Source organism: Argentina anserina, chromosome 7, assembly GCF_933775445.1.
Source record: "Argentina anserina chromosome 7, drPotAnse1.1, whole genome shotgun sequence".
Lineage (NCBI taxonomy): Eukaryota > Viridiplantae > Streptophyta > Magnoliopsida > Rosales > Rosaceae > Argentina > Argentina anserina.
Window position 1 is genome coordinate 3,612,538 of NC_065878.1, and position 27,253 is coordinate 3,639,790.

General features: G+C 36.3%; 2 protein-coding genes and 1 long non-coding RNA gene across 3 annotated transcripts; 2 read left to right on the top strand and 1 right to left on the bottom strand.

The window, feature by feature from the left end:
• Positions 1 to 3,335: 3,335 nt before the first annotated feature.
• Positions 3,336 to 5,832, bottom strand: LOC126802986 (NADH dehydrogenase [ubiquinone] 1 alpha subcomplex subunit 6). Its single transcript, XM_050530712.1, has 2 exons — positions 5,569 to 5,832; positions 3,336 to 3,699 (listed from the first exon to the last, which is right to left on the bottom strand). The coding sequence occupies exons 1-2, from the start codon at positions 5,779 to 5,781 to the stop codon at positions 3,514 to 3,516; spliced, it is 399 nt and encodes a 132-aa protein (XP_050386669.1). The 5' UTR covers positions 5,782 to 5,832; the 3' UTR covers positions 3,336 to 3,513.
• Positions 5,833 to 14,574: 8,742 nt separating this feature from the next.
• Positions 14,575 to 17,951, top strand: LOC126803420 (uncharacterized). The gene is made up of 3 exons (XM_050531230.1): positions 14,575 to 16,463; positions 16,692 to 17,049; positions 17,149 to 17,951. The coding sequence occupies exons 1-3, from the start codon at positions 14,575 to 14,577 to the stop codon at positions 17,614 to 17,616; spliced, it is 2,715 nt and encodes a 904-aa protein (XP_050387187.1). The 3' UTR covers positions 17,617 to 17,951.
• Positions 17,952 to 23,528: 5,577 nt separating this feature from the next.
• LOC126802987 (uncharacterized) lies at positions 23,529 to 26,787 on the top strand. Its single transcript, XR_007673037.1, has 4 exons — positions 23,529 to 23,749; positions 23,911 to 24,076; positions 24,568 to 24,664; positions 26,013 to 26,787. It is a non-coding gene; the product is annotated as an uncharacterized LOC126802987 (long non-coding RNA).
• Positions 26,788 to 27,253: the final 466 nt, after the last annotated feature.

Consider the following 27,253-nt stretch of genomic DNA (forward strand, 5'->3'; position numbering starts at 1 on the left):
TTTGATTTTGATTGGTTATAACTTATGTGTTACTTGCATCATCCTTACTCATTTTAATGTTAAATCTAATCAACATAAATTCAAGCAGGAACAACCGTTCTAAAATTACAAGGGTTGTTATGGCTGAATTACACTAACAAAAAAGGATGGGTTTACTTGGATAATTAACGGCTCACTTCTCAGCTTCTCCGTTGAATACATACGACAATGTAAATAATTAATAAAATCAATGAAAAACGGAGAATTGGATTTATAATTTCCTCACAATCTTGTTTCAGCAACCACAGTTATTCCCCAATGTAGTGTTTCGTAGTTTCACAGAGACCATCCTCAAATTATGTACTCCAAGCATCTCTCTCACCATCCAATGTCGTTAAAGAGAGTGAAGAGATGTTGTCATTGTCCCATCAAATATCACTTATACAATATAAAATACTTCTCAATCAATCCAAACTCAAGTGTGGAACAACAAAGAAAAGCCATATGTCTTCAACTCTTCTAGGGTTTTGTCTTTAAGGCTTCTTTTTTTTTTTTTTGAAAGGGAGGCTTCTTTCTTTTACGTAGCTTAGGCCATTTCCAACCCAAAAGGCTAAAAAAACTCAAGGACTAAAATGTTTGTTCTGTAAAATGAAATTATTCATCGATATGACATTAACCTTCTCAAACCCGTTAAGGTTAAAATTTAGCCCTAAATTATATTTTAACATTTTGAATATGTTATATATGTTTAAGTATTATTTATAGTATAGTCATTAAGATTGTTTTTATTATTAAAGAATTTTTTATCATAATTAAATAAGTTAGATCCGATATTTTAATTAGAAAAATTTTAATTAAAATTATGATTAGCTCACTTTTTTATTTCAGGTGGTTCTTCAAGTTAGTTTTAACATTATAATTACATATATCATCTCATTTTTTATTTGAGAGCGAGGATATTTCATTCAATCATATTTGACATAATAAGATATATTTAATAAAAAATAATGAAATGAAGCAATCAATCAACAAAAATTAAAATTTATTCTACTAATCATCAAAATTAATGTTAATTTTTTTTATTGTATATTAATTGCAGTTAATAAGATATGGAGACATATTGTATAAACAAATGTGAATAAAAACTCACTCAAATTGCTAAAAAGCATTGTTAAGAGCTATTACCTTTTAGCCTTTAATTTTAGGGAATTAGAGATGAAAAGTGCTAAATAAAAGTCTTTTAACACTCAATTTAGGTGGTCAGAGATGGATGGAGCACACTTTCATCTTGATCTTCATCAGTTGGACCAAAAAGTGTGTGGGCGTCTGGCGACCCTCACTTTGAGATATGGTCATATTTTTGGGTATTGTAAGGTGTGTGGCCTACTCGAGTATCGTTAGAATTTCAGGAGGTCAAAGATGGATCAAGGTAGTCAGTAAGGCTTAAGTGGTGATGCGGTGTCACCATGGTTTTCAGGGTCAAACTGTAGCAACTATTGCTTGAAACCCTAACCGTAATCCTAACCCTAATTTCGAAAACAGGGTTGGATTTTGTTTTGGATTAGGCACAGCAGCACAAAAGCCAAGAATGGCCATGGCACCCCCCCCCAAATCATTATTCTTTATGTTAATCTTCTATATAACTTAGTTTAAATGAGTTAATTGTATAAGTAATCACATATAGTGGCACCATGGATATATTGTTTTCGGCTCTGCCACTGATCGGGCATGCTTTCTGGAAAGCCATCATCGAATGAATACCCCTCTCATTATAAGACAATAGAACTTCATGTTCTCGTTTTTTGGTGTGTGTTTGTCGCTTGGAGTGGTGGAAAACAACAAACCTCTCTTGCTCCATTCAAACCTCCAACTTGAGTTCAACCTTAAGTTATCTACTTGAATGTGTAGGAACAAGTCACGACATTAAGAAACCTGCATTTATTAAGCTGAGACCAATTGGAAAACGTGGTATTATGGAAAACTCTGTCGTTGAAGCCCCAACCCTGGAACTTCCATTTAGGGAATAGTTGAGTCCCCATATGCTGATGGGAGGCTTCATGTTTCTCCTAACTTGAAGAGGAAGGTTGGCCGACTACCTAGCTAGCTCTAAGAACGAGCTTAAAGAGACAGTTGAAGGGGGGAGACTACCACTCATCCTCAACGTGCCAAGAAAATGAGCTTTAAAGCTCGCGAACTAATTCTCTCATTGGATGGCTCCATAATCGTGGAGGTTGATGCCCTCGATTCTTCAAAAGCAGAGAATGGTTCATCTTCTTTTGGGACAATCCCTTCTACCTAGGGAGATCCCGATTTATTTTTCAATAAGTTAGATGATTCTAATAATATAGGTTACAGATTTTATTTTAGGGTTATATTCATCGAAATTAACATAACCCACAAGAGTAGATCGTATTTATATTAAATCATTCACGTTGTGTTCAATTTTGATTCTAGAATTTTTTTTATTTTTTTTTACGATCATGTCTAAATGAATTGAAACTCTATTTCTTTTACTTTGATAGCAAGGGCAATATTTTGAACCGACCTACTTTGATTTTGCTGATGTTGACGATCATAATAGGCTTATCTTGTTTTGTTTATAGCTACACTCAAATAGTTGCCTGAATCATTGCAATTTATATCGTTTTTATTTCTTGGTTGAAGTACTAAAACAAAAAGAAATCATCCACCTTTCTTAAGACAAGTGACCCTATTTCTAATGTCTAGTGGTTTGACATGAGTTGTTCTCGTTGTTTTCTGTTTGCTTTGTTCTATAATCTGTCAGTATCAATAGAGCTAATCTTGCTTACAACTCACACACAGTCAGTCAGGAAACTCGATCCTCTACATGGTCTCCAGACTCTCCACTAGAACATCATCTGCACCACTCATCGCTATCTCCAGGTCAACATTTTGACTTTTCAGTTTTGGTTGGGCGTCCCTGTTGACTTGGCTTGAGCAAGAAAAAACCAACGTTTGTTCGTTTTGTGAAGGACTAGCTTGTCTAGCTTGTTATACACCGATACGTATCTGTCTCCACAACCCGTCATTATGAAAAATGTACAGATTGTGTTGCCTAGTGGAGATCAAACTTGAATTCGAGCTCAACCACAAACATGTATAGGCAGTACAGCAACTAATCTAGCCCACATTGGTGTACGAGCGTGTGACATATTGGACTCGCTTTGTTAACAAATGGGTATGTTGATATTTACAGCTTCGGCAACAGAGTGACCAAACCCATCAAGGTTACTGTACTTGCTTGTATGCAGGTACACTATATATACTTCAAATAAACCATACACAATAACTTAATGCCATGCAAAATAATATGCCAGACAGCTCCAAAGGTGCGATTGATGCCCATGTTCTTGATTTTAAAGCAATAGTTACTTCATAACAGAAATTCTGTTGTGAGCTTAACGATCTACTTTCCGATTCAACAAAGATACAAAACCTTCGTCAAGTTCATCTTTATTTAGGAAGTACCCAAAAGAAAATTCACGAGCGCGCATTCAAGGAATGTTGGATGGTTCAAAAGTAATTGGTCTTGTAGAAATCTTTGAGGAAATTAGAGGCGCCCTGGTCCTTTGCACCTGTATCCTGCATGAGCCCTTCGCGACCCACAACGTACTGGCCAATGATGTGGTGCCGCTGCTTTGCATGCTCAGTGATGTTATTTAACTCTTCCATTGCCTTGAAGAGCAGCATATCAATGACCTGCACAACAATGCTATTCATTATATCAGAATTGCCTATAAGCCAGAAATCACACTATCATGAAGCATTTAGCAGTTACAAGTAATACCAAAGACCCTGACATATTTTTATTTACCATTCTGATTTAGCGCCAATTTAAATCAACCAAATTTAAAATCAACTCAATGTATAAACTCCTAACATTTAATTTCAGCTAAGACAGTACATCCATATTCCATATTGTCTGGTAAAGTTGACTAAATTTGGAATTGTCATAAGAATTTGTAACGAGACATTTATGATTAATTAGATTTTTTTTCACTTACAGCTTGAAAAAACTATATCACCGATAAAGATAGGTCACAAATATTATTCAATAAATAAAAATATTAATTTTTTTCACAAATTGAAACTGAGAAAACCACTTAAAGGTTATTGCAAAAGTAGAATATACAACAAACAGACAATTACTCCTCTTCTTATGCCATTGGCATAACAGTGGCATTATAATCACACTCCTTCCGGGTAGCGTAATAGTAAAAAAATAAGGGAACAATTTTGAGGTCAACATTTAACACTATTATCAGTAGTACCATTGGGAAGTAGACGTCAACTGCACGAACTGACATGGGGCAATATGAAAACGTGGGATTTAAACAGTGCAAAGTGACCATCAATTAGCCACTAAGTACAGATATAATGATATATTGCAAATGGTGATGGAAAACGCACTGATCTCAAGGAACTAATAGATTCTGGAAGAGATTATGGCATAGGGTTGTACCTCATAACGGATGAGAAGTTTCTTTGATGTGTAGCTCATTATATTTCTACCTAGTATCTTTCTACATAAAATTCCAGGTAATCAAAATGGGTAGTGACTTTATTCAGGTCTTGAATCAAACTAGTCCCAAGGCAGGATATCGAAGTAGTAGAGGCTCGGAAACTGTTTTACATGAAATGTTACTGCAAAGTATCAATGTCTAAGCAAGATCAATTTTGTTCGGTTCCCATCATTTCTGCATGGATGGAGAAATAATGGGAACAAACAGGCGAGAGTGAACTGGGTAGTGAATAAACAGAAGATAAATTTGATTTACTCAATTGCTCGGAATGATGGCAGCATAGAAAGATAGTGGGCGTGTGGTGAAAATTGTACATATTAGGCACAAACGATTTCAACAAAAACACAATTTTCCTATACCAGATTGCATATAACACCATACTGTACCCTCAAAACAGTCTAGCCCCAAATTAAATACGCTGTTAGGATGTAGACAACAATAACTCATATCAATCCTCCCTTATAAGACCTCAATTATTCACACTCCAAATCCAATATTCTCCTTAATCTCTGACCGCCACTACCAGCATAAAAACTGCAGTTGCGAACATTCAAACTTCTGACTCATTGAAAATGAAACTTTCTGTAATCATTCACAGATCGGACACAATTATTTTTTGTTTTTGTTTTTGCACTTTCTATCTCAACAAAATCAATAAGCTCTATGGTGAATAACACATGCTAAAACTCCCTTGCTATGATATAAATCAGCGATCATTCAGACTCCAAATTCAATACTCTCTCCAGTGTCTGACCTCCACTACAACCATGCAACACGACAAATGAAATATCACAGAAACCGCAATCGCAAAAGATTGAAGGCTCCAATTCTTAGAAAACTAAAGGCAGCAACAATGCAATGCAAATCGGAATTTATTCACAATGGGACCTGATATATTCACTTCCTATCTATCTCAAGTTCTCAACTAACGCAATAGCCTAGATCATCCAATTTTTTACCCAATTAGGGCTATTCAAAATTTCAGAGAAACAAAGCGGCGTCGTTTCAGGTGTTTATAGAGAGAGAGAGAGAGAAGGGGGAGGACCTTAGGGTTGGTGACGGAGGCGTGCTTGCGGATCTCGGCGGCGACGACGGAGCGGAGGTGGGAAGGGGCGACGACGTCTTGGAGGTTGTAGATGTCCATGATTGTAGGGATGGATCTGCAGGCGGCCCTGAAGAAATCGAAGACTCGGTGACGAGCTTCGTCGAGAGACACAGAGTTCGGCGGGACCTTCACGCTCCGGAGAGTGAACGACATTTTTGTGCTCAGACTCGACTCGCTCACTTCGGCTTGCCCAATGGTACCAGTTATTATACGGCGTCGTATCACTTTCAGGAAATGGGCTTCGATATATATATCTATCAATCTATCTTCACTAATAAAATGCTCACAAAAATGTCTATTTTGTTAAAAGAAAACTTCATTAATGTGCTTTTATTAAAGCAAATAAATGAATTAGTTAATGACGTTTATGATCAACGGATGTAACTTTAATTACCATTATAATTATCATTTACTTCTATTGTAATCTTGACCCTTATATAAAGGGGATTATCAATTAGATGAGTAGACTATTCCATTTTTTCCTACAACACGTTATTAACACTTTGCTTTACCTTTGAGTTTTTAGGCAAAGAAAAAAAAAATATAAACCCTAGAAAAGTTTTTTTTTTGTGAAAAAATTGCAGAAGAAAACAAAGAAATTTGTTTGTTCTAAGGACACCCAGAAATCTTTTCTGGGCACCACCATCTCTTCTTCAATATGCCCCAATCGGTTTTTCCTCGTCGCCGATCCGGACCCGGCCGCATGACGACGCCGTACGACAACGATCAGCGATGCTCCCTCCTTCTTGGAACCGCCGCCATGCTCCCAGCCAATAGGACCGCCCAGATTAGACGACGATTCGGCTGGCCTGCAGACCAGCGTTGCTAGAAGCCTCGCTCGTTCCGGATCGTCAACGCCATCCTAAAGCCTCTGCCTTGCACAGATCACCGTATAACCCATCTCGTTCCGAGACGACCCGATCGCCAACGCTGATCCTCTCCGGCGCAGGATTAGCAGCGACGAACCCGATCGATGTGATCGACAACCCAATTGTCCTCTGTAGCGAACCTCTCAAGTGCTCCATCATTCCAGATTGATGCGCATTGTTCCGATCTCCGACGACGTCAACCCCTGAAAATCCGTTGACGACGCGTTCTTCAATCGGCGAAATTCCGACACGGTTTGGTGCAGCAAACCCGACCCACGAAAATAGACTTTACCCATGTTACCAAAAACGTGATGAGCAACATGGAATCAAGAAATCAAGAATTACTTAAATATGCAGTTTATTTGGCAAACTGACAAGTAAGATCTAAATTAGTATTGCCGGTTTTATTAAATTTCATTCATATAAATGAAATTATATATGTTACGTGAATAAAGTAGTCTCTGAATATCATGACATGTTATATGCTATGCAGATTTAAATTTATTTTAAATTTAATTGCTTAACATGTAATTGCATCGTAATGTTATGATTTACGTTTTACGCATTATATTTATACATGGTCTTTGACACGAGTATAATAATTGCCTTAGCCTTGTATATTATGTAACCGTGTTACTTGCTATGTTTATTATTAAAATTTTATTACTTAGCATGTCATTAAATCATGATGCTATGATTTAAATTTTCAAACATTATATATTTATACATGGTCATTGGCATGTATTATGAATACGATAATTGCCTAAGTTTTGTAAATTACTTAACCATGTTAAATGATATGTCTATATAATTTTATAATTATGTTATTTAGCATATTATATGAGAATTGCCATGATAACAAAATTTCATGAGAATTTTATAATTTAAAAAACAAAGAGAGGACAAACATATTCTTGTGATAAAGTATTTTCATGAAGCATCGAAAAATACGACCATTTCAATTATTGGTCTTGCAATCTGATTTGTATTTCTTTGATATTCATTAAATTTTATATCTTTACTATGATAAAGCAACTTCATAAAGCTCCAGAGTGGCCATAATGTATTTTGGTATGTTTAATTTTCGTGTAAGTCTATTTAGAATATTAGACTGCGAAACTAATAAGTCTCGTACTCTATTTACAGTTGGTTAAACCAACACAACATATATTAGATTTTAAAGAATTTGAGTACCGACTTTCCCTACAAGCCAACCAAGGCTCAACCATGATCGAATTATGCAAACATGTTTTCCTGCACGTAATTTGGAAGCACATTTAAAATCTTGAATGACAAAGAAATGTCTTTCAGAAAAAAGAGGAAAAATTTTCAGAACGAACTATGGATAATAATGAAGAAATAACCCTAAAGCAAAAGACAAATATTATGAACATGTAGGTTCATACAAACCGATCCATGGAAATTAATAACAATGTACCGTTTGAAAAATGCATAGGGAATATGATATGAGCAATGAAATGCCCTCTTACAAAAAAAAATATAGAATAATGAGAGTACGACAATTTGAAAAGATATATTCAATATCAAACTACGAGGAGAAAACTCCTCAATTTTAAGAGCGACACAAATCTATGTCAATTCAAAATGTTTCAGACTTCGATTACAGTCCGCCACTAATTTTCTAAGATATAATTGTCATGGCTATTATATATGCCTAAAATTTCGGTATTGAAGTACCTTTGGATTGGACAATACCTTGATGCAATCGTTGACATACAACCAAGGTTATGAATTTTCTCAATAAATTGAGAATATTCGAATATTAATATACATAGTTCGATCTTTAATATTTTGACTTTGTGAAGTTGCTTTACTGCGAAGTACTACATAAAATGAAGCAACTTCACAAAATATTCGTATGACTTCAATACCTGAATGCAAATAAATGCATCATGTGATTCCCAAAACTAATAGTAATGAAGAATAGTAGTACTATATATGTGGTTAAACCTAATAATATTAATAAGAATCATTAATTTCTAATCTTTTGGGATTCACAAAATACATACCTTATGGGATGAGCATATCGTTTTACAATCTATCAAAATTACTCTAAAGAAATTGAGTTTATATTCAATTTTTATGTCCCAACTATGTCCATTGACACTTTATGTAATAAGAGCCAACAAAAGACAATCTAACTGTTGTACATTTTTAAATATTTTTATATCAATAACTTTTTCATGTGAAATGAATAAGTGAGATTACAATTGACTTCTTTTGTATTATCTCTAATGATTACAGATGTAACCGAGTATTAGAGAAGTGTATAAGTCCATTTAGCAAGTATATAAGAAATTGCTTAATGCATCTAACAACGTCAAAAGAAATTGACCTTCGGGATTTTAACATATTTGGGTTTTGACACGATTTACTGGGACACCTAGGTCGTGATATGTGTGTCTATATATTATAGGAGTTACACCAGGACACCAATATTTTGGAAAAATAGAAGTAAGAACAACATAAACAAAGAACTGTGAAAATCCTTAGAATATAATTTTATGCAGGAATTGAAAATGTGATTTCATTCCCATATTTCGTCGCTCCCCTAAGACGGAACTGTGAAATGTTTGATGCATAAGTATATGCAATAACACCATATTATGCTTCTTATATCCATTGTGATTATGTATATAAAGCTAATCATTCAAATCTTATCAATCTCTTAAAGAAACTTGGATTGAGATCATCATATGCAAAGGACATGTATTCTCATTGTGTTCAAGGATTGAATCAAACGAAAATTATGTGGATTAATTCAACCAACTTTGGGACACTTTAAATAATTTATGGTGTTAGTTGATGTGCTACTAAAACTAATGATACTTATGCTAGTTACAAACCCACTTGGTCACATGGAAAATGACTAAAGTATTAGTCTTGATATTGGTATATGGTAATACGCACCAATTTTTACGTTAATGGTAATGTAATTTTTGCAAACACAACTTATTACTCACTAGTTTTTGGCTATCACCTTAATCATTGTCAAAGGAATTACAATCGATAACATCGAATGATCGAAATACTTGAGCTCGCCAGGATTGACACGGATCTAGAATCTTTGAGCTCAACTAAATAAACCTACGTGCCAAATTGCAACGCCACATCGCATAATGGTGAAACCAACTAATGTGAATAAATGTTCTCACTGGAGACGAGCATCCAGATAATCCGCTATATTGCAACTTTGACAAGCGATCTCTTTTTCCGCTAGATATGTGGAATATCACTTTGATGAGATAAGAATAAAGAATGTTCAAGTGGAACTACAAGAATTATTGTGGTTTGTCCCCACTGTGTCTCATCTTGATCCCTACTATTGAACAAAGTGATGAGATCACAGATATTAGCTACAAATCGGCTTGCAAGGTTCAATGTCCTAAGAAGAGGACATGTTGCCACCCAAAAGGAATTGGGCATTGCGTTGCCACCATAGATGGTGGCATGTTGACACCATAAAGTGGCATAAATGGTGTCATAGGCCATGACTCTCCAAGGAAGAGGGGGATACCACCTTATGTTCGATATATACTCGATTTAAGGAAGAAAGTGAGTTAGGCACAATTGGATCCATGGATCCATAATTTCAAATCCGCCTCATGAGAATTCCTGGATTTTGGTTATCACTGGGGGACGCCTCAGATATAAGAAAAAATCCTTGAATATATAGAGATCTCTACCAAATACAAACCACATGAGGATGTAGGATATTGAGTCTTCATATCGAATCATACTTCGTTGAAAAATAGCAACGTAGTAATTTTGGCCTAATGAAAAGAAGCGATCCAGCATGAACTAAAGTTCAGTAACAAAGAGATAGGTATTTGGGCAGGTGAAGACGACACCACAAATGTAAAACCTATCATATATCTTTGTTAGGATGCAAAGTATAGACTCACCTTATGGCGCAAGGTCTCTCACAAACGCACTGGAATCGACTACGAGGAAATATTCTTTTGTAATGGACCATAAAGAGATATTCTCGTAATGGATGTCATTGCACTCCACAACCTTATTAGTTTGGTAGTTTCCGAAAAACTGACAAATGCAGCTTATGGTAAAATAAGGTATCTCTATGAGGATCAAAATTAATAGATATACATGAAAGTCATAGAACATACTTTATCCACTCAATAAATAGTTCTAGATCACGTAGTGTTACAAAAGGAATTGAAACGTTCACGAAGTAAAATACTTGATTATGAATAGTGATCAGATGTGTTATGTCATTGCGTATTCAATATGGATTTGCAGAGTCTTTTGATGAACTAAAAAGATGTCGTCATTATAAATCTTAAGTCGAGAATGAAAAAGATCATTGGGAAGACACAGTCTCAAAATGGATCTTGAGGACCGTAATATTGATAATTAAACCATCAATCGGCTTTTAAGCATTCTAAAGGTTAAAAGTGAAGCTTCCATAGCTTCCATGATCAGTCGAAGTCTTTAAAAATATATCTGTTTTCGTCTAATTGAAAGATGACGAATAAGTGTTGGGAAATGAGATTCTCTATACAAGTGCAAAGATACATTATTGCACTTAACACAATAAACTTGACTCGACTTCTCATTCGTTGTATAGCTTAGCGCCAATGCAACAACAATACCTAAAGGTTTAGGTTTATAGTCCCTATAAAGAAAAGAGAAAACAACATCATGAGAATGAATACTATCCACGTCGTTGCATATTTGGCGTAAAGAAATATGTACCAAATAAGATGCATCATTAAATATGCAAAAGTTATCAAAGTTCTCATGATTAATGTAAAAATCAAGGGGAGGTGCAGACATCAGGGGGAGTCTAACACATATAATTTAATTTCAAATATCATAAGTGTGTTGTGCTCTTTTCCCCTTCGACCAAGGTTTTATTTTCTCTCATTGGTTTTGTTACTTGGCAAGGTTTTTAATGAGGCAACACCTTATGCACCATTATATCTTTAAAGTCGGCACAAGAGGGAGTATTGAAAGAAAAACACCATTAGTGTGCATTCGTTAAAGCAAATAAATGAATGAGTTAATGACGTTTATGATGAACGGATGTAACGGATCAATCACCAATATGTAGCCTTAATTACCATTGTAATTACCATTTACTTCTATTGTAATCTTGACCCCTATATAAAGGGGAATGAAATGAGTAGACAATTCCATTTTTCTCTACAAAACATTTATTATTATAAAGAATATTGTTATTACTACCTAAAATTCTCTATCCACACACCCTTTCAAATGCTCTATGCCACTGGCATTTACGTGTGTATATTTTCACAAATTGCACAATCACTTTAAAAAGTAGTTGGTTTTAGTTTATCAACATGATAGAATTTCTAACTTCCCATTAACGACAATCTTTTCCTGATTTCACTACCAGAAAAAAGACCTTAAGCGACGAAAACAAGTTTGGCTAAAACGTTTCCTCGTTTAGGTAAGACCTTAAGCGACGAACAGTGACTGAAACTGTTTTCGTCGTTCTAGAAGTTTCCTACACGACAAACATATAGGTTTGTCACCTGAAATTACCACTTAACTGACGAAATGTGAGTTGTCGGTTGTCTTTCGTCGTTTAGGATTATTTATGCACGACAATTAGATTTTGTCGTTTGATTTTACATAAACGACGAATTGTTTAACTTATACGACGAAAGTGTTTGTCTCTTAAGTGAAATCACGAATCCATATCCTTATCTGTTTCTAGATCTCCAGACAGAGACGCAAAAGAATAGAGCAAATGGCGATTCCCAGGTTTTGGAGAGAACTTCCGTGAAAATGGTCTCAAATTTCTTAAATATCATTGTACCACATCTCTACACACTACTTTATGGCGGTATGTTTTCTTTTCCCCTCTTTTTGACATGTTTTCCAATGAGCTTTTTATCTTGCTTGGTTATTGATTTCATCTGGTAATGATATTATTTTTCTTACTTGGTAATGATATTATCTTACTTAGTAATTATATATGAATCATTGATTACTCATTAGCTTGTAAGTTGGTGTGCTTAATTTGGTAATTATTTTTTTTAACCTTATTTATTTATGTTTATTATAAATAATATATATATATATTTTGTTAATTTTCTGCATAAATAATTAATTTGTATTTTATTAGTGCGATGAATGAAATTAAAGAATGTTAAATTCTTTTATTCTCGATATTTAGCCTTAGAAAATCTCGATAATTAGTACGTGTTATTCAATTGTTTTATTAGTATGTGTTATGACATCATACACAGAATATGGACATCTGATGAGTGCTCGATTACTCGACATCAATATTTAACCCTGAACACATCATAGTAGTATAAAGCAAGAGGGTATCGTTCACAAACCGGGGATCCAGCCAGGGCTTAGGATCACAATACTTACACGAATTCATAAAGGTTTTAAGGTTTGATATAGATTTTGGATTGAATCATAAAAACAGTAAATAAAATCTAAACTAATATATACATGTGATCAACCAACCAACACATAAACAATCACCAAAACAACTCACATAGAGGGAATCGAACAAGTTCTATCACTTCTTATTGAATCATGCCGAGACATATATTGAGCAACCATGGATGGATCATGCATTTAGGGTTCTAAGCAGTAACCTAAACGCATAGACACTTAATACATTCGATCAAAACCAAGCAGCCATAATCGAAATTCTAACATGTTCATCTTAATCATGTAATCCCAAAGCCATGCACATTGAATTCATCAAGTATGTCACTTACTTAACCAACAACCATGCAAATCGAAAACCACATAAACAAGAATAAACATGTTCTTAGCATAAGTCTTTTATCCAACAACCTAAATATCATGCTACAAGCATAGTCATAACACTTAGAAATCGAAATTTGATCATACATATATTCGGCAGAAACCAAAACAGAAATTCATAAAACCAAAACAATTTTCGAATCCTCCATATAAATTGAATCAAGTATCTATTTCATAGACAAAATTGATACAAGATTAAACTACTCAAATCGCAAGCTTCATCCAAGAACAAGAATAAAACCAAAACCGAAATTAAACAAGAGTGAATCATGGTTACACTTTATAAATCAAGCAATCCACAAGTGTAGCCGAGACTTCTATGGATGAAACCTTCTTCACAAGCGTGTTTGAAGGCTATTGATAGGTGGGGAATGGTGGAATCGGTTTTAGGATTTCTTGGAATGGTGAAGGATGAATTCGGCAGAGCTATGGCTGTGTTTGTGTGTAGGGCTGATGATGTTGCTGAATGGAGAGGCCGGCCTCTATATATAGAGGTTTAGGAAGCCTTCTTGCCGTGCCAAAAGGAGATAGAATCCAATTGGGAAACTGAAATCCTCTTTGTTATGGATTTGGTTTATGTACTCCATATCCAACTTGATGTAGGAAACCAAGTCCAATAGGGAGATCACTTTAAGGGCTGCACGGTAATCTCTTGGTCCAACTAGGAGTAGCTAGGCCGGCCTCCTCTTCTCTTTGTTCAACTCGAATATGATTTCCTTGTTCAACTAGGAATGCAAGTCGGCAACTCTCCTTTCTTTCCAAATATGATTTGTCTTTCCTGAAAAGAAATCGTCGATTAAGGAATAGGAAAGAATGAAAATAGGAAAGTAGAGTCCTAGTCGAGTAAGGAATCCTAGCTCAATCAGGAGTTCTAACACTTAGCACAATTTCATCATCAAATCATCTAAATTCGAAATAGCTCTACCTATAGCATACATATGACAAATATGAACCTAAAACAACTAAATAAGAAGTAACAAAGCATAAGAATAGGGCATATAAACATTAAGAACGTCACACTTTGTGTTCCTATCACAAGAGCTGGATGTTGCTCGGTAGAGAGGACCCACTTTATTTAAACGGAATATTTAATTTCGTGAATTGGGCAGTCCATAATGGTAATGGAGCAGAATGGTACAAGTGCCCGTGTAGAAAATGCTGCTGCAACGACTGGGTGAATTGTCACTTTCTGTATCAACACCTTTCACAGAATGGCATGTGGCAAAATTATACTATATGGACGGAGCACGGTGAAGTTCCCGTTCACAATCGTACAATGGTTGATTTTCGAGATGGTTATATTCATGAAAGTGGGTCATCTAGTGGTACTATTAGTCATTCTATGGACCATACCATGAAAATGCTATACGATGGCTTCCCATATGCTTCAAGATATGGTCAGGGAGAGTCATTTGAAAACGTGACAGTTAATGAAGAGATAATAGATCATGAAGAGGCAGTTGACATGACTGATTACGATAGATATAATAGGTTGGTCACTGAAGCGCAAACCCCTTTGTACCAAGGTTGTGACGTGACTGTTTTGAGTGCAATCATGTCACATATGCAGTTGAAAGTGAAGCATAAATGGTCAAATATCAGTTATGATGGTAATTCTGAATATATTAAGAGCATGCTACCTAAGGAAACCCAGTTTCCTGAAAGTCATTATAAGACAAAGAAGATCCTGAAAGACCTCGGTCTCAGTTATGAAAAAATACATGCTTGCAAGAATAATTGTATATTGTTTCGTGGAGATTTTGCAAGAGATGATGAGTGTCATGTGTGTTTTGAGTCGAGGTGGGAGCCATATTCTTTGTATAAGAAGAAAAAGGTTCCAGTAAAGGTGCTTCGTTATTTCCCATTGAAACCTAGATTGCAACGTCTTTACATGTCTGCGGACACGACAAAGGAGATGAGATGGCATGGGTTAGAAAGGGATGATGATGATGTTCTTAGACATCCAGTAGATGGGGAGGCTTGGAAACATTTTGACATATTATATCCTGACTTTGCAACAGACATTCGAAATGTAAGAGTCGCAATTGCAATAGACGGGTTCAATCCTTGGGGACAACAAAGTTCGTCTCATAGTACTTGGCCTGTTATTGTTGTGCCATACAACTTCCCTCCCTGGATGCTAATGAAGAAGGAGTTTAATTTTATGACTCTATTAATTCCTGGTCCAAAGTCTCTGGGAAAGTGTCTTGATGTGTATATGCAACCATTGATTGATGAGTTGAAAGATTTATGGATAAATGGAGTCCAAACATTTGACAGATATACTGGAACTTCATTCATGATGAGAGCAGCAGTAATGTGGACCATTAGCGATTTTCCTGCTTATGGAATGTTATCCTCTCAAACCACTAAAGGGTACAAGGCATGTCCGGTATGCTTGGACAACATACATTCTACTTGGCATGCTGGAAAGGTATGTTACATGGGTCACCGTAGATGGCTTCCAATTGATCACGAATGGTGGTTTGATGCAACAGCATTTGATGGGAAGCAAGAGTTTGATATGGAACCTAGACATTTATCTGGTGATGAAATTTTGGAAAAGTTAAACTCATTCGATTTTGGTCGGCTAAGCAGTCAGCCGAAGTTCCCGCGACCTAAGCGCCCTGAAGATCTCTTATGTTGGGACCACAAGAGTGTGTTCTTTGAGTTGCCTTACTGGTCAAAATTGAAACAAAGACATACCATAGATGGCATGCACACAGAGAAGAACGTATTTGACAGCATTATCGGAACAACTTTCGATTTTAAAGAGAAGACAAAAGACACTGTTAAATCGCGTGTGGATTTGGAATTTCATGGCCTACGGCCACACTTATGGGTCAAAAGGAAGGGGTCAAAAGCTGTAATCCCTGTTGCATCTTACACAGTGAAGCCATCTTTGAAACCATTAATATTTAAATGGTTTCATGATGTAAAGTATGCTCAAGGGTATGCATTAAATATAGCGCGTTGTGTTAAAGTGGAGGAACAAAAGATTTCAGGAATGAAGACCCATGATAGTCATGTGTTATTGCAGCGGCTTCTTCCAGTGGTAATTAGACCCTATTTGCCGGCTAATATGGTTGATCCATTAATAGCCTTGTCCAGTTTCTGGCAAAAGTTATGCGCTAGAGAACTGAAGAAGTCAGATGTCCTTAAATTGTAAGGTGACATTGTTTACATCCTTTGCAAATTGGAAAAAATTTATCCACCCGCTTTTTTTGACATCATAGTTCACCTCATGATCCACCTTCCCGATCAAGCTCTACTGACTGGTCCAATACAGAATACCTGGATGTTTCCCATAGAAAGGTACAATGTATATAACAATACATGTTTTTTTTATATTTACATACTTTTTGTGTATAATACTAACTCCATATATTTCAGGCAACTCGGAGGTTATAAAGGCTATGTTAGAAATAGATCTAACTCGGAAGGGTCAATAGCAGAGGCATACAGGGCACACGAATGTGTAACCTACTGTAATTTATATCTCCATAATGCAGATAACACAGACTCAACCAATGTGGACATTATACATAGATTCAACCTTTCAGTTGTTTCTAAAGAAGTAAGAATGTTTGGTAACTTACCAAATTCAGAGAAATTGAGTGAAAATGACCTCATTGAGGCTCATTGGTGTGTACTGCAACACTGTGAAGAAGTCGACAAGTATCGAGATTATCATAAGGGACAAGTTCAACAGAGGCATAAGAAAGAATTTCCAAATTATTTTCAAACATGGGTACGTTCAATCTTTATAATATCTATAGTGGTCACAAAGTATATTGAATTTTTGTTGTGGTCAATTCTAAATTTTTTTAAGTTCTTTGTCTACAAATAGGTGAGAAAGTTGCAACGAGATAATAGTAGCGAGTACTTCTCGGAGTTGCAACATTTGGCTGGGAAGCCTCAGTCACATAATGTATATTCGGCTTGTGTTGTAAACAGCGTTAAGTTCTTGACAGAGCGACGAGATCAAGGGCGAAAGACACAAAATTGCGGCGTTATGGTAGGGGGTGAGGATGAGGAAGATGCATATTATGGGATTGTTGTTTCTGTTGTCGAGCTACTTTATGCAGCTGGTATGCCAATTGTGTTATTCAAGTGTAGATGGTTCAATACTAACCCTAATGTTCGCAGGAGTACAATACTAGATCATGGCTTGTTATCAATGAATACAAACACCAGTTGGTATGAGAATGAGCCATTCATACTTGCTACCACGGCAAAACAAGTGTTCTATCTTGATGATCCGAAAGAGGGTGGGGGTTGGAAAATAGTTAACATGATGTCACATAGAAACATATAGGCTGCAACCACACTTTTACGGGGTGCCGAACGAGATATTGAGAATGTGGTAGTTGAACCATATCAAGAACTTTCTAGCTCTCAAATCCCCGACACAAAGACTATTCGTACGAACGACATGTATAACCCTCAAGCTATTGGGTATGTTCCCATTGACACTTTAGAGTTCGACTTTGATCCACTACAGTTTATACCACCTGATGAAGAGGACTTTATTGACGATGAAAATGAAGATGAAGTTACAGATGAAGAACCAGATGAGGATCCTCCAGAGGACGGTCTAAGAGATGAGGATTCATATGACAGCGATTGATTACTAATGTGTATTGTCGATGAACAAATTAATTTTAGCTTACCAAATTCTAGATTATTATTTTGGATTATATTCCTTATTATTTGCATCTTTTTTTTCCAAGGATAATTATCATACATTAGATGAATTTTTTATGGATAATTGCTTGACAATTATGTTGTTAGATTGCATCTAACTATGTAAGATGCATAATTTACTCCTATTAACTGCTAAATTAAAGTATTTATATCAAAATATATAAGAGGAAAGGGTATAATTTATGTTGGAAATATTGGCGGTTTTGGGTTCCGCCATAAATTTTTGCCTAAAATTTGAAACACTAATTAAAGTAATCAACATATAGGTTTGGTCGCTTAACACCAAAATAGAGGCGGTAGTTTTCCCACTAAATTTTTGACTCCAAAATTGAATTACTTAAAAGTGGAAATATGAAACAACATGTTGTCGTATAAGTGGGTGCTATATATACTCACAGATCACTTTCGCTAGGTATAATTCCAAATCACCCCGAAATCTCTCTCTTTCAATTTTAGCCTCTGTATCTCTTTCTTAATCCCAAATCTCTTTATTTCAATCCCAAATCCTTCAGCCCCCGTATCTCTCTCTCAATCCCAAATCTCTTTGTTTCAATCCCAAATCCCTTCAGCCCCCGTATCTCTCTCTCAATCCCAAATCCTTTTGGCCCCTAATTTCTCTATATCAATCAGACCCTATGTTGAGCCCAAATCTTTTCAGCCCCTAAATTTCTCTCTTAATTACCAAAAATAGTTCTCTTTCAATCCCTAAATCTATGTCTCTCTCAATCAAAGGCAGAGTTTTCGACTGGGTTCGACGATTTGGGCCACGGTTTTGGCGTCCTATTTAATTCTGTGTTGTTCGGTTTAAACAAAAGGTGGAGGAGAATCTATCATCGATCATACCTACATTCTGAGTTTTCTGGCAAGTGTTCTCCAATATATATTGATCTGCTTTGTTAATTTTCTGACTGGATTTACTAATATTAGACTCTTAGTACATATATTGGGGTTTTACTGCGTATGTTGGTGGTTTTTCCCCTAATTGATTTGTGTTTTATGTTTTGCTGATAGGGAAGAAGATGCCACCTATTAAGAGAAAAACTCGGTTGAGGGAAGCTGAGGTCCTTTTCAGGGAAGAGGTTATAAAGCAACACTGCGAACCTAGGTTGCCCCCTACGATGGAGCAGTCTCTGGAGGAGTTTCTTGCATCAGCTCCATCGACTGAGAATGACAACTCCCCACTAACTCCAGTCTCATCATCCGAGGATTCTAATGAGTTCCAGCCCATCAGCGTTCGGTGCAAACCTCGGGAGGCTAGTGCACCTCCCCCACAATGCAGAAGAGGGGTTGTGAACAACACAAAAGTAGCAGACATTGTGAAAAGGTCGGGGAAGACGATTGATGTCGAGTGGACTGAGTTTCCCCAAGGTCATGTTGATCAGGATATAAACAGCATCGTGGTCTCTACAATTTGCTACTATATACGGGGACAAGTTAAATTGATTGCAGGAAATTGGCGGGAGCTCCCTGATACAGAGAAACTGAAGGTGTTCAATGGACTCATAGTAAGGCATAAGTTAAATTTAACTGCGTTCATAAAAATATTTTGTTATTGAACTTAATTAATGGTTTTGATGATGATTGTATGTCTTTTTTAATATTGATTATAAACATGATGGTATGTGGAGATGGGTCAATGATATGGCGACTTCTCAATATTGTGAGTGGAAGCATAAGTTCTCTGACTACTATAAGATCTACAAGAGTGAACGTCCTCCTTTGGAGCTTTTGCACAGGCTGGATGAGTGGCAATGGCTTTGCCAACACTTTGAGTCACCAGAGTTCAAGGTACAAGTTTTGTAAATAGGTTATGTGGAAGGTGCTTCTGTCCAATATATATCATGTGTATTTTTATTTATATATGATTGGTTTTTATGATTGGTTTATATGTTTAAATTATTATTTTGGTGTGGTTGTGCTATTGTGTTTGATATGAGCAGTATTTTGCCCATAATTGTTTGGTATTGCATCATATATATGAACTTCTGTATAGTCAATGATGTGCAATGTGTTTCTTTGTGCATTATATTTATTGATCATTTCGTTTAACAGAAACGATCATCTGCAAACACGGTGAACCGCGGAAAGAAACAATTTAACCACCACACAGGGCGCAAACCTATCATTTATAGGGCTGCTGAGCACAAGGCCAAGGGAGTTGAACTATTCTGCATTTCAGCATATGAGGAGTCTAATGCAATTGCAACTGAGGCAAAAGCTGCTGAGTTAGCTGTAAGTGGTTCCTTCTTTCACCTTAATTTCTTGCACTTCTATTTCAAGTTTTAAAAATTTGCATTGATAAAGTTTCTTGGTTTAAGTTGTTAAGTAGTTTAACAAGTGTAGCTGCACATTGTTATTGATAACCATGGTTGTATTTGGTGATGATTTCATTGTATAGTTGTTTGTTTGTATTTTGGGTAGTATTGTTTTGTGACTAGAAATTTGAATAATTGAAGTTTGAAACCAGAGACTTTTGATGGAGTTACTGATTGTTTAGTTATAGTAGAAATTGAAAGATGTCTATGGATTTCCCTTGACAAGAATAACATGGACACTGTCAACAATTATATTGTTTGTAATCATATAATAAATTGATATGAGCCTGCAACTTTGTTGTTATCATCATAATTGCAGGGAGGTTCATGACTTTGGGGGAGATGGTATAAATGCTTGCATTTATATGGTCTAGAATCATGTAATAAAATATTTGTTGTTTTGTACTTGTAGATACAAATGAGGGCTAAGGTCCAACAAATAAAGGAGGATCAAATGAAAAATAACCCCGACATCCCGGTCGATAAGCTACCACCTGTGGACTATAAAACTCAACGGAAGGTGCTTGAAGATACACTCGGAGAAAAAGCTGGGAGGCAGACTCGTGGTCTTGGACGAGTTGTTAAAGAAATCAGAGAGTCGTCAATGAGTTCTGCTTCACGCTCTCAATCAAATGATGTTGTGATGGAAGAGAGAATACAAGAGGCCAATGAGAGGGTTGCCAAAACTGAGACAAAGCTTCAGATTTTAAAGGAGAAATATGATCGAATCATAGCTATGTTAGGGCCACAGTCCCAACAAACTGATGGAGAGAATGCCAACTTCTCCTCCCATATATCAGAATTTTCATAGTTTAGTTTCCAATGTTGAATCTGTAGTAGACTTAAGCAAATCTAACTATAGTTTCCTGCCCCCTTTTTGAGTCTTTTGTTTATGCCTCTAGCTGGGTATGTATACATGTCCTATTTTTGTAGTCTTATTTTACTTTGCTGGACAAAGTAGTTTTAATCTAATTTGTGTTTTTTAAATTTCTATTCCATAATTATTTTATTGATTAAATCAGATTTACAATAAAAATATATAAATAAAAAAAGCAAACGTATATATAGAGCGACGAAAACTATCTACTTGTAATTAATCAGTTCTTATGGACTTAGACGACGAACAGTTTGGTCTGCCAGATTTTTAGGCTACGAATATTGTCGTCGGGTAAGGATTCAGTGTTACGTTGCTTTAATACTCATACGACGAAATTGATTTCGTCGTTACGGTTTACCGACGATAATTTCCTCGTTTAAGAGTGATAAATATTCGTCGTCTTAGATGATAACGACCACTCACAATCCGTCGGATACGTAATGAGCTAAACGACGAAGGCTTAACTTTGGTCGTTTTGGTACTTAAGCCACGGCCCCTAAACGACGAACCTTAAACGACGAAATATCCGTCGTTGTGGTTATCATACGAGGAAAGTGGTCTCTTAGCCGACGAAAACAGTTCGTCGTTTTAGACTTTTTTTTCTGGTAGTGTTTTATAAGAGTAAATATAAAGAATGAACATCATGGTTCAAGAGTGAAGCCTTGACGGTTGAACCTTGAATATGGGTGAGAGGTGTGAAGCCATCTCCTACTTCCTGTACATTTAAACATTTTTTCTAAATTTTTTTTACTTTTTTTTTATAATTTACTATATTTTGGAGACTTCAAAAGTTTGGTGAAACTGTTGACACTAAATTCACGTTTTCTATTATAGTAGTAGAGATTGAGTGTTTTAATAGAGAACTATGATATGTTAATATTTAATAACATTATCCTACATATATATGTGTCAATAGGTGTGTTCACCCTTATTATAAATGAATCAATCCATAAAATGTAATTGTTATTACAGTAAATGACAAAATATAAATAAAAAAATAAGATAAAATTTTGGTAACCATGCAAGATATTACTTTCCATTATCATTCAAACACTCTAATCAATATTAAAAAAAAAAGAGGTGGGAAAGAGTGAGAGAATATCATTGCGGATTTTCTTATGTGCATCAAGACATATCGGGATTCTAGTACTATTATTAAGAGAACATGCTTTGTTAGCTAAAATCGTTGTGAAAATACATGAACACGTTTAGACCATAAAACTGTCCACTATATCCACTATTTGCAATAAGATCCTTGCAATAACACCCTATTTTATTTTATAAAATTAATTAACACCACTATTATGGGTGTGTTTCATTTTAGTATATATTTAACCAAACAACCAGATAAAAAAAATACGACAATATAAAATTCCAATTCTTGTACTTGTGATAAAAAATGATGTAGTCTATATCTATATATACAATCATATAGTACTCTAGAGGACTAGAGCTCACCAATGAGTCTCTTAACAACTGAAGTATATTCAACTATATATATAGAATGTCTACTTCGAATTAATACTAGTTATACACACTTCAGTGTTCCTGCCGTTTCCCTTTATACGATGTCTAGTTCTTATGAGATACCTAACAAAAATCATATGAGACGGTAGGCAATAGAGTAGATTTCTCGCCATATATATATATATATATCATATATATATATAATTAATTAATGAAGCCGAGTACATTTTAGGTAAATATACAAATGAAGTAGGATTGCTCCATTAAGAATTGAACAATGGAGATGATATGACCCAATTGAACAACAATCCCAAGTAAATACCATAATGATGTATACATATATTTTTTATTATTAGAATGCTTCTATTTTGAATACTTGAAATTTATAATGATAATTGTACGTGAGAATTGAGAAATAAGATTTTTTAAAGTCATGAGACGGTAGAACGAGGTATGTCCCGTATTAAAAGAGTGAAATGAGACCAAAGAATTAGATGAGTCTCATCTTGTCTCGTTCCATCACATCCCGTGCCGGCCCTACTCAGACTAATGCAAGAGAATGGGCCATCTCTCGTCACAGTGAACATCGGCTCAAGGGGGCTGGGCAAACACTTAATTCGGACAATCCTATATTAAGTGCACTTAATACTTCCTTAAAAAAAAAAACAAACTCTTGTCCGATGTGGGACGCTTTCCTTAAAATAATAGAGACATCTACTCAAAGTCGGACTCTCACTCTCTCAGTTCGCCCAACACGTGGGTGTCGACTCGCACGTGCTTCTTCTTCTTCTTCTTCTTCTTCTTCTTCTTCTTCTTCTTCTTCTTCTTCTTCTTCTTCTTCTTCTTCTTCCTCTTAAAGCCTAACGTTAACCTCTTCCTTGAGTTGGTATTCGAATTTGATTTCTTCAAACCCGGCATGAGCGATTCTTCAATTCCCAGATTTCCAATACAGTACTGACTACTGAGTTCCCAAATTTCTTCCTCGATGCCCTCTCATGTCATCCTAGATCTCTTTCTGCCTCGACGAGTCGACGTAGAAGAAGAGAGAAGCTCAGGCCCTGATTCTTCGTTCTGCGAACCAACCGGTAAATCAAACCAGTGTTCGTTTTCTTTTGTACAGATCCCCTTATGATCAAATTCCCCTTTCTTCGGCTCTTTGCTGCAATCGTCTACATGTTCACAACTGCATTGCTTCCTAAAGTTGTTGTTAGTTTCATTAACAACTTAAGAATATTAATTCTTGCAGTCGGGATATTACCTGCTTAGTATTGCTGGCGTTATGAAGGCAGTGCTCACATTTGATGATGTAAGAGTATGAGCAATCTCTGGATGCAAGGCCACTCTGGCAGACCTGATTGTTGCAGGGATTTTGATCAATGATTCGAATGGTGCTCCATCAAATGTCAATTCAGGTTAAGATACGATACCACTGCTCATGACCAGGGCCGGCCCTGAGAAATGTAAGGCCCAGTGCGGGAAAAAAAATTGGTCGACAATTTGCATAAATTTCTCAGATTCTGAAAGGGCCATTTTACACCAAATTCTTATAAAAAAATGGGCATTTTTACACCAAGCCTTTTAATTAATTTCCTTGGACCCAGTGCGGGTGCACAGCCTGCCCTCTCAGGGCCGGCCCTGCTCATGACTTGAACTTACTTTATATTGAAATTTCTTTTCTGCCTTCGTGTGTTTTGGTAAATTTAACACACACACACACCTGGCCCCTCTTCCAGGTTGAACACTCACTCAGGGACGTGCAATCTTATTTCTGAATTCTTCTTTTTATTTTTGGTCTTTAGGGATAGTTCTTTTATGTATTGTTGATTTGCTGGAAAACTATAATAGTTACTGAAATAGTAGTTCATTTTGTACATCTCCATACATGCGTCTGATGTGTTTGCAGTGTTGAGTAATGAAACCTGGATATGCTGCAAATGCAGCCTCCAAGGCAGCGGTGGACTCCATAACCAAGGTGGTTTGTCGCCAAGTAGTCCTCTCAGGTTATTCCTAGATTTTTATTTCCTTGTTTTTTTTTTCCTTGGCTAGTGTCTGCTCTGTGCCGTTCCCCATATTTAGTGTTTATAGGTCATTGTCTATTCATGAAAGAATTATTGGTTTTCCGTAGACAATTGATACATTTTTGTGGAAACTACATTGGTAAACATATTTTTGATAGATCCCAAATTATACATATGTTTATAATTCTTGTTTAAATTCTATTGTTCTGTTAGTTTTGACTTTTGAGAGTAAAACCACCCTGTTGTGTTTAGCTTAAAAGGTATAAGCCACATTTGATCATAAACTACCCAATCTTCTTCTTAAAAGCTACAGAAATAGTTAGTCTCTCTATAGACTCTCTCATGAGCGCTGGGGAAAGCTAATATGAGATCATTGATAAATTTCCTTTGCTTTAGAGTCTCAAGAGCTGGTAATGCAACTAGTTTGAACAACTGCAATAAGACACCGTTTAGTGAAGGCTTAGACACCTAATTACTAATTGTAGCCCACAAGGTATATTTGATTTGGTTGATAACGAGAGCTTCTGTCATGGACGCAATTGAGCAGAGATAACATGGATGACTGTTCAGTTGCTTTAGTGCTGGGATCAGAGTCACCGTAATTAACTGGTAGCCGCCCCCTATTATTATTATTATTATTACAACACTGTTTTGGAATGCCCTGGAGTGATGCTACTATGTTGAGAAAGAAGGGGCTGTTATATATGAGTCGCCCACTGCAATCCATCATGACTGCCATTGCGACCGTAATGTCTTCAAAAATCTAAAAGGACTTGCACCCTACAGGACAGTTCAATGTCCTTGAGTGATGATATCTTTTAGTATATGTAGGATGAGAGCCATGCCCTTAGTGTCAGGAATGAACTTTGTGGCATCACTGCTGCACAACGAGTACTGTAACACATTTAAGCAGGAAAAATAAGTTGGAACTTGGAAGTACGCATATGCCTAGTGTCAAGACAATCACCCAACATTTGTTTTTACAGGCTATGAGAGTATGAACTACTTTTTAAGCAAGTAAACTTTAGTGTTTGCAAAGGAGACATGTAGACTTTAGTCAATTAGAATGCATGCATGCGATTCTTTTTTATGAGCTATTGAAAAGACTTTGCGTCAACCAGTATATATGTTTTTCAGAAAGGTCAGTAGAAAAGAAAGTTGTCACCCATGACGAGAACGGTCCAACGGGTGGCGCATTTTCTCATAAGAAGTAGAATAATGAAGATTTTTAGATTATATGACTATTCTGGAGCATTAGACAATCTATCTGTAAAAATCAATTTAAATTGTTAAGCTAATATATTTCTATTTAACTGTTACATGACTCCAGCTGATCATCATATATGGTGACCAAAACTACCCCGCAGTCTTCCCTGAATCTGAATGGGGCATTTAGCAAGTGTAATGGGTGGTATGCGTGGAGTCGGTTGTGCGATTGCCATCAATTGTTCGTGATGGTTGAAGCAAGCAGTGTAATTAGCTTCTCAGCTGAACAACACCTCAGTTTCACAAACACAAGTGGGTTGGAGCAGATATTTCAGACCTATATGAGGTGAAATTCATCTTTGACAAAGCCGAACAAGCACCTGGTGGCGGCCATCGTCAACTGTGTTGGGGTTTTGGTCTTTTGGATTCATTGTCTCCATCTTTGGCCTTCATCACTGTACAGGACTGGGATACAATTTGACCACCAAAGAGGCATTTTTGGCTTGTAGAGACTAATAGTGATGATCGAGGCGGAAGAGTAATATTGATGACAATGGCAATGATCATAACCTATAGCGGGATACCTTCATCCACGCCGACTCAGATTTTATATAGTAGTAATATCACGATGCAGGCAAGCACGCTTAGGATGATTTCTTTTCACTCCATCAAAGCCTTCAAATTGCACGTACTGCAAAAGCTTTAACTCTACGTAGTTGTATGTATTGTAACTCCTATCATTATTCTGGTGGAGCTGTGGAAGGAGTCCCATTTAGAATAGGAATCCAACTTCGCTAAACTCCCATACTAGCTTGATTTATCTAATCCTTGAACGCAAGGGCTTCCCGAGTTTCAGGCGAAGAGTTGTACTAGAATACTCTATATAAATCCAATTCCAAATTTCCAACCAAACGTCATAGTTTTGATCGACAATCGACGCCCATGGCTTCTACAATATCCAAGAACAATAAAAAACAGGAGGCTGCTGTTAAGGCACTAGACGCTGCAGAGGCCTACTTCAAGCTCCAAAGGTTGGACTCTGCAATCAAAGAGGCCACACAAGCGAAAAAGCTCGATTCTAATTCGCGCAACGTCGACAATTTCATCACAGCATACAAGATTCACAAAGCCGTGTCCTGCAAGAAAAACTGGTACGTGGTTCTTGGAATCCCTGAATGTAGTCATTCATTAATCATCAGTAAAAGATATAAGGAATTGGCACTCGTGGTGCACCCTGATAAGAATGTCTCTGCTGCTGCTGAAAGTGCATTCAAGCATGTTAAAGCTGCCTTAGACTATCTCTCTGACCCGGTCAGAAAGAAGGATTATGACAACTCTTTGTCGAAAAAGAAGGCTTACGGTGCT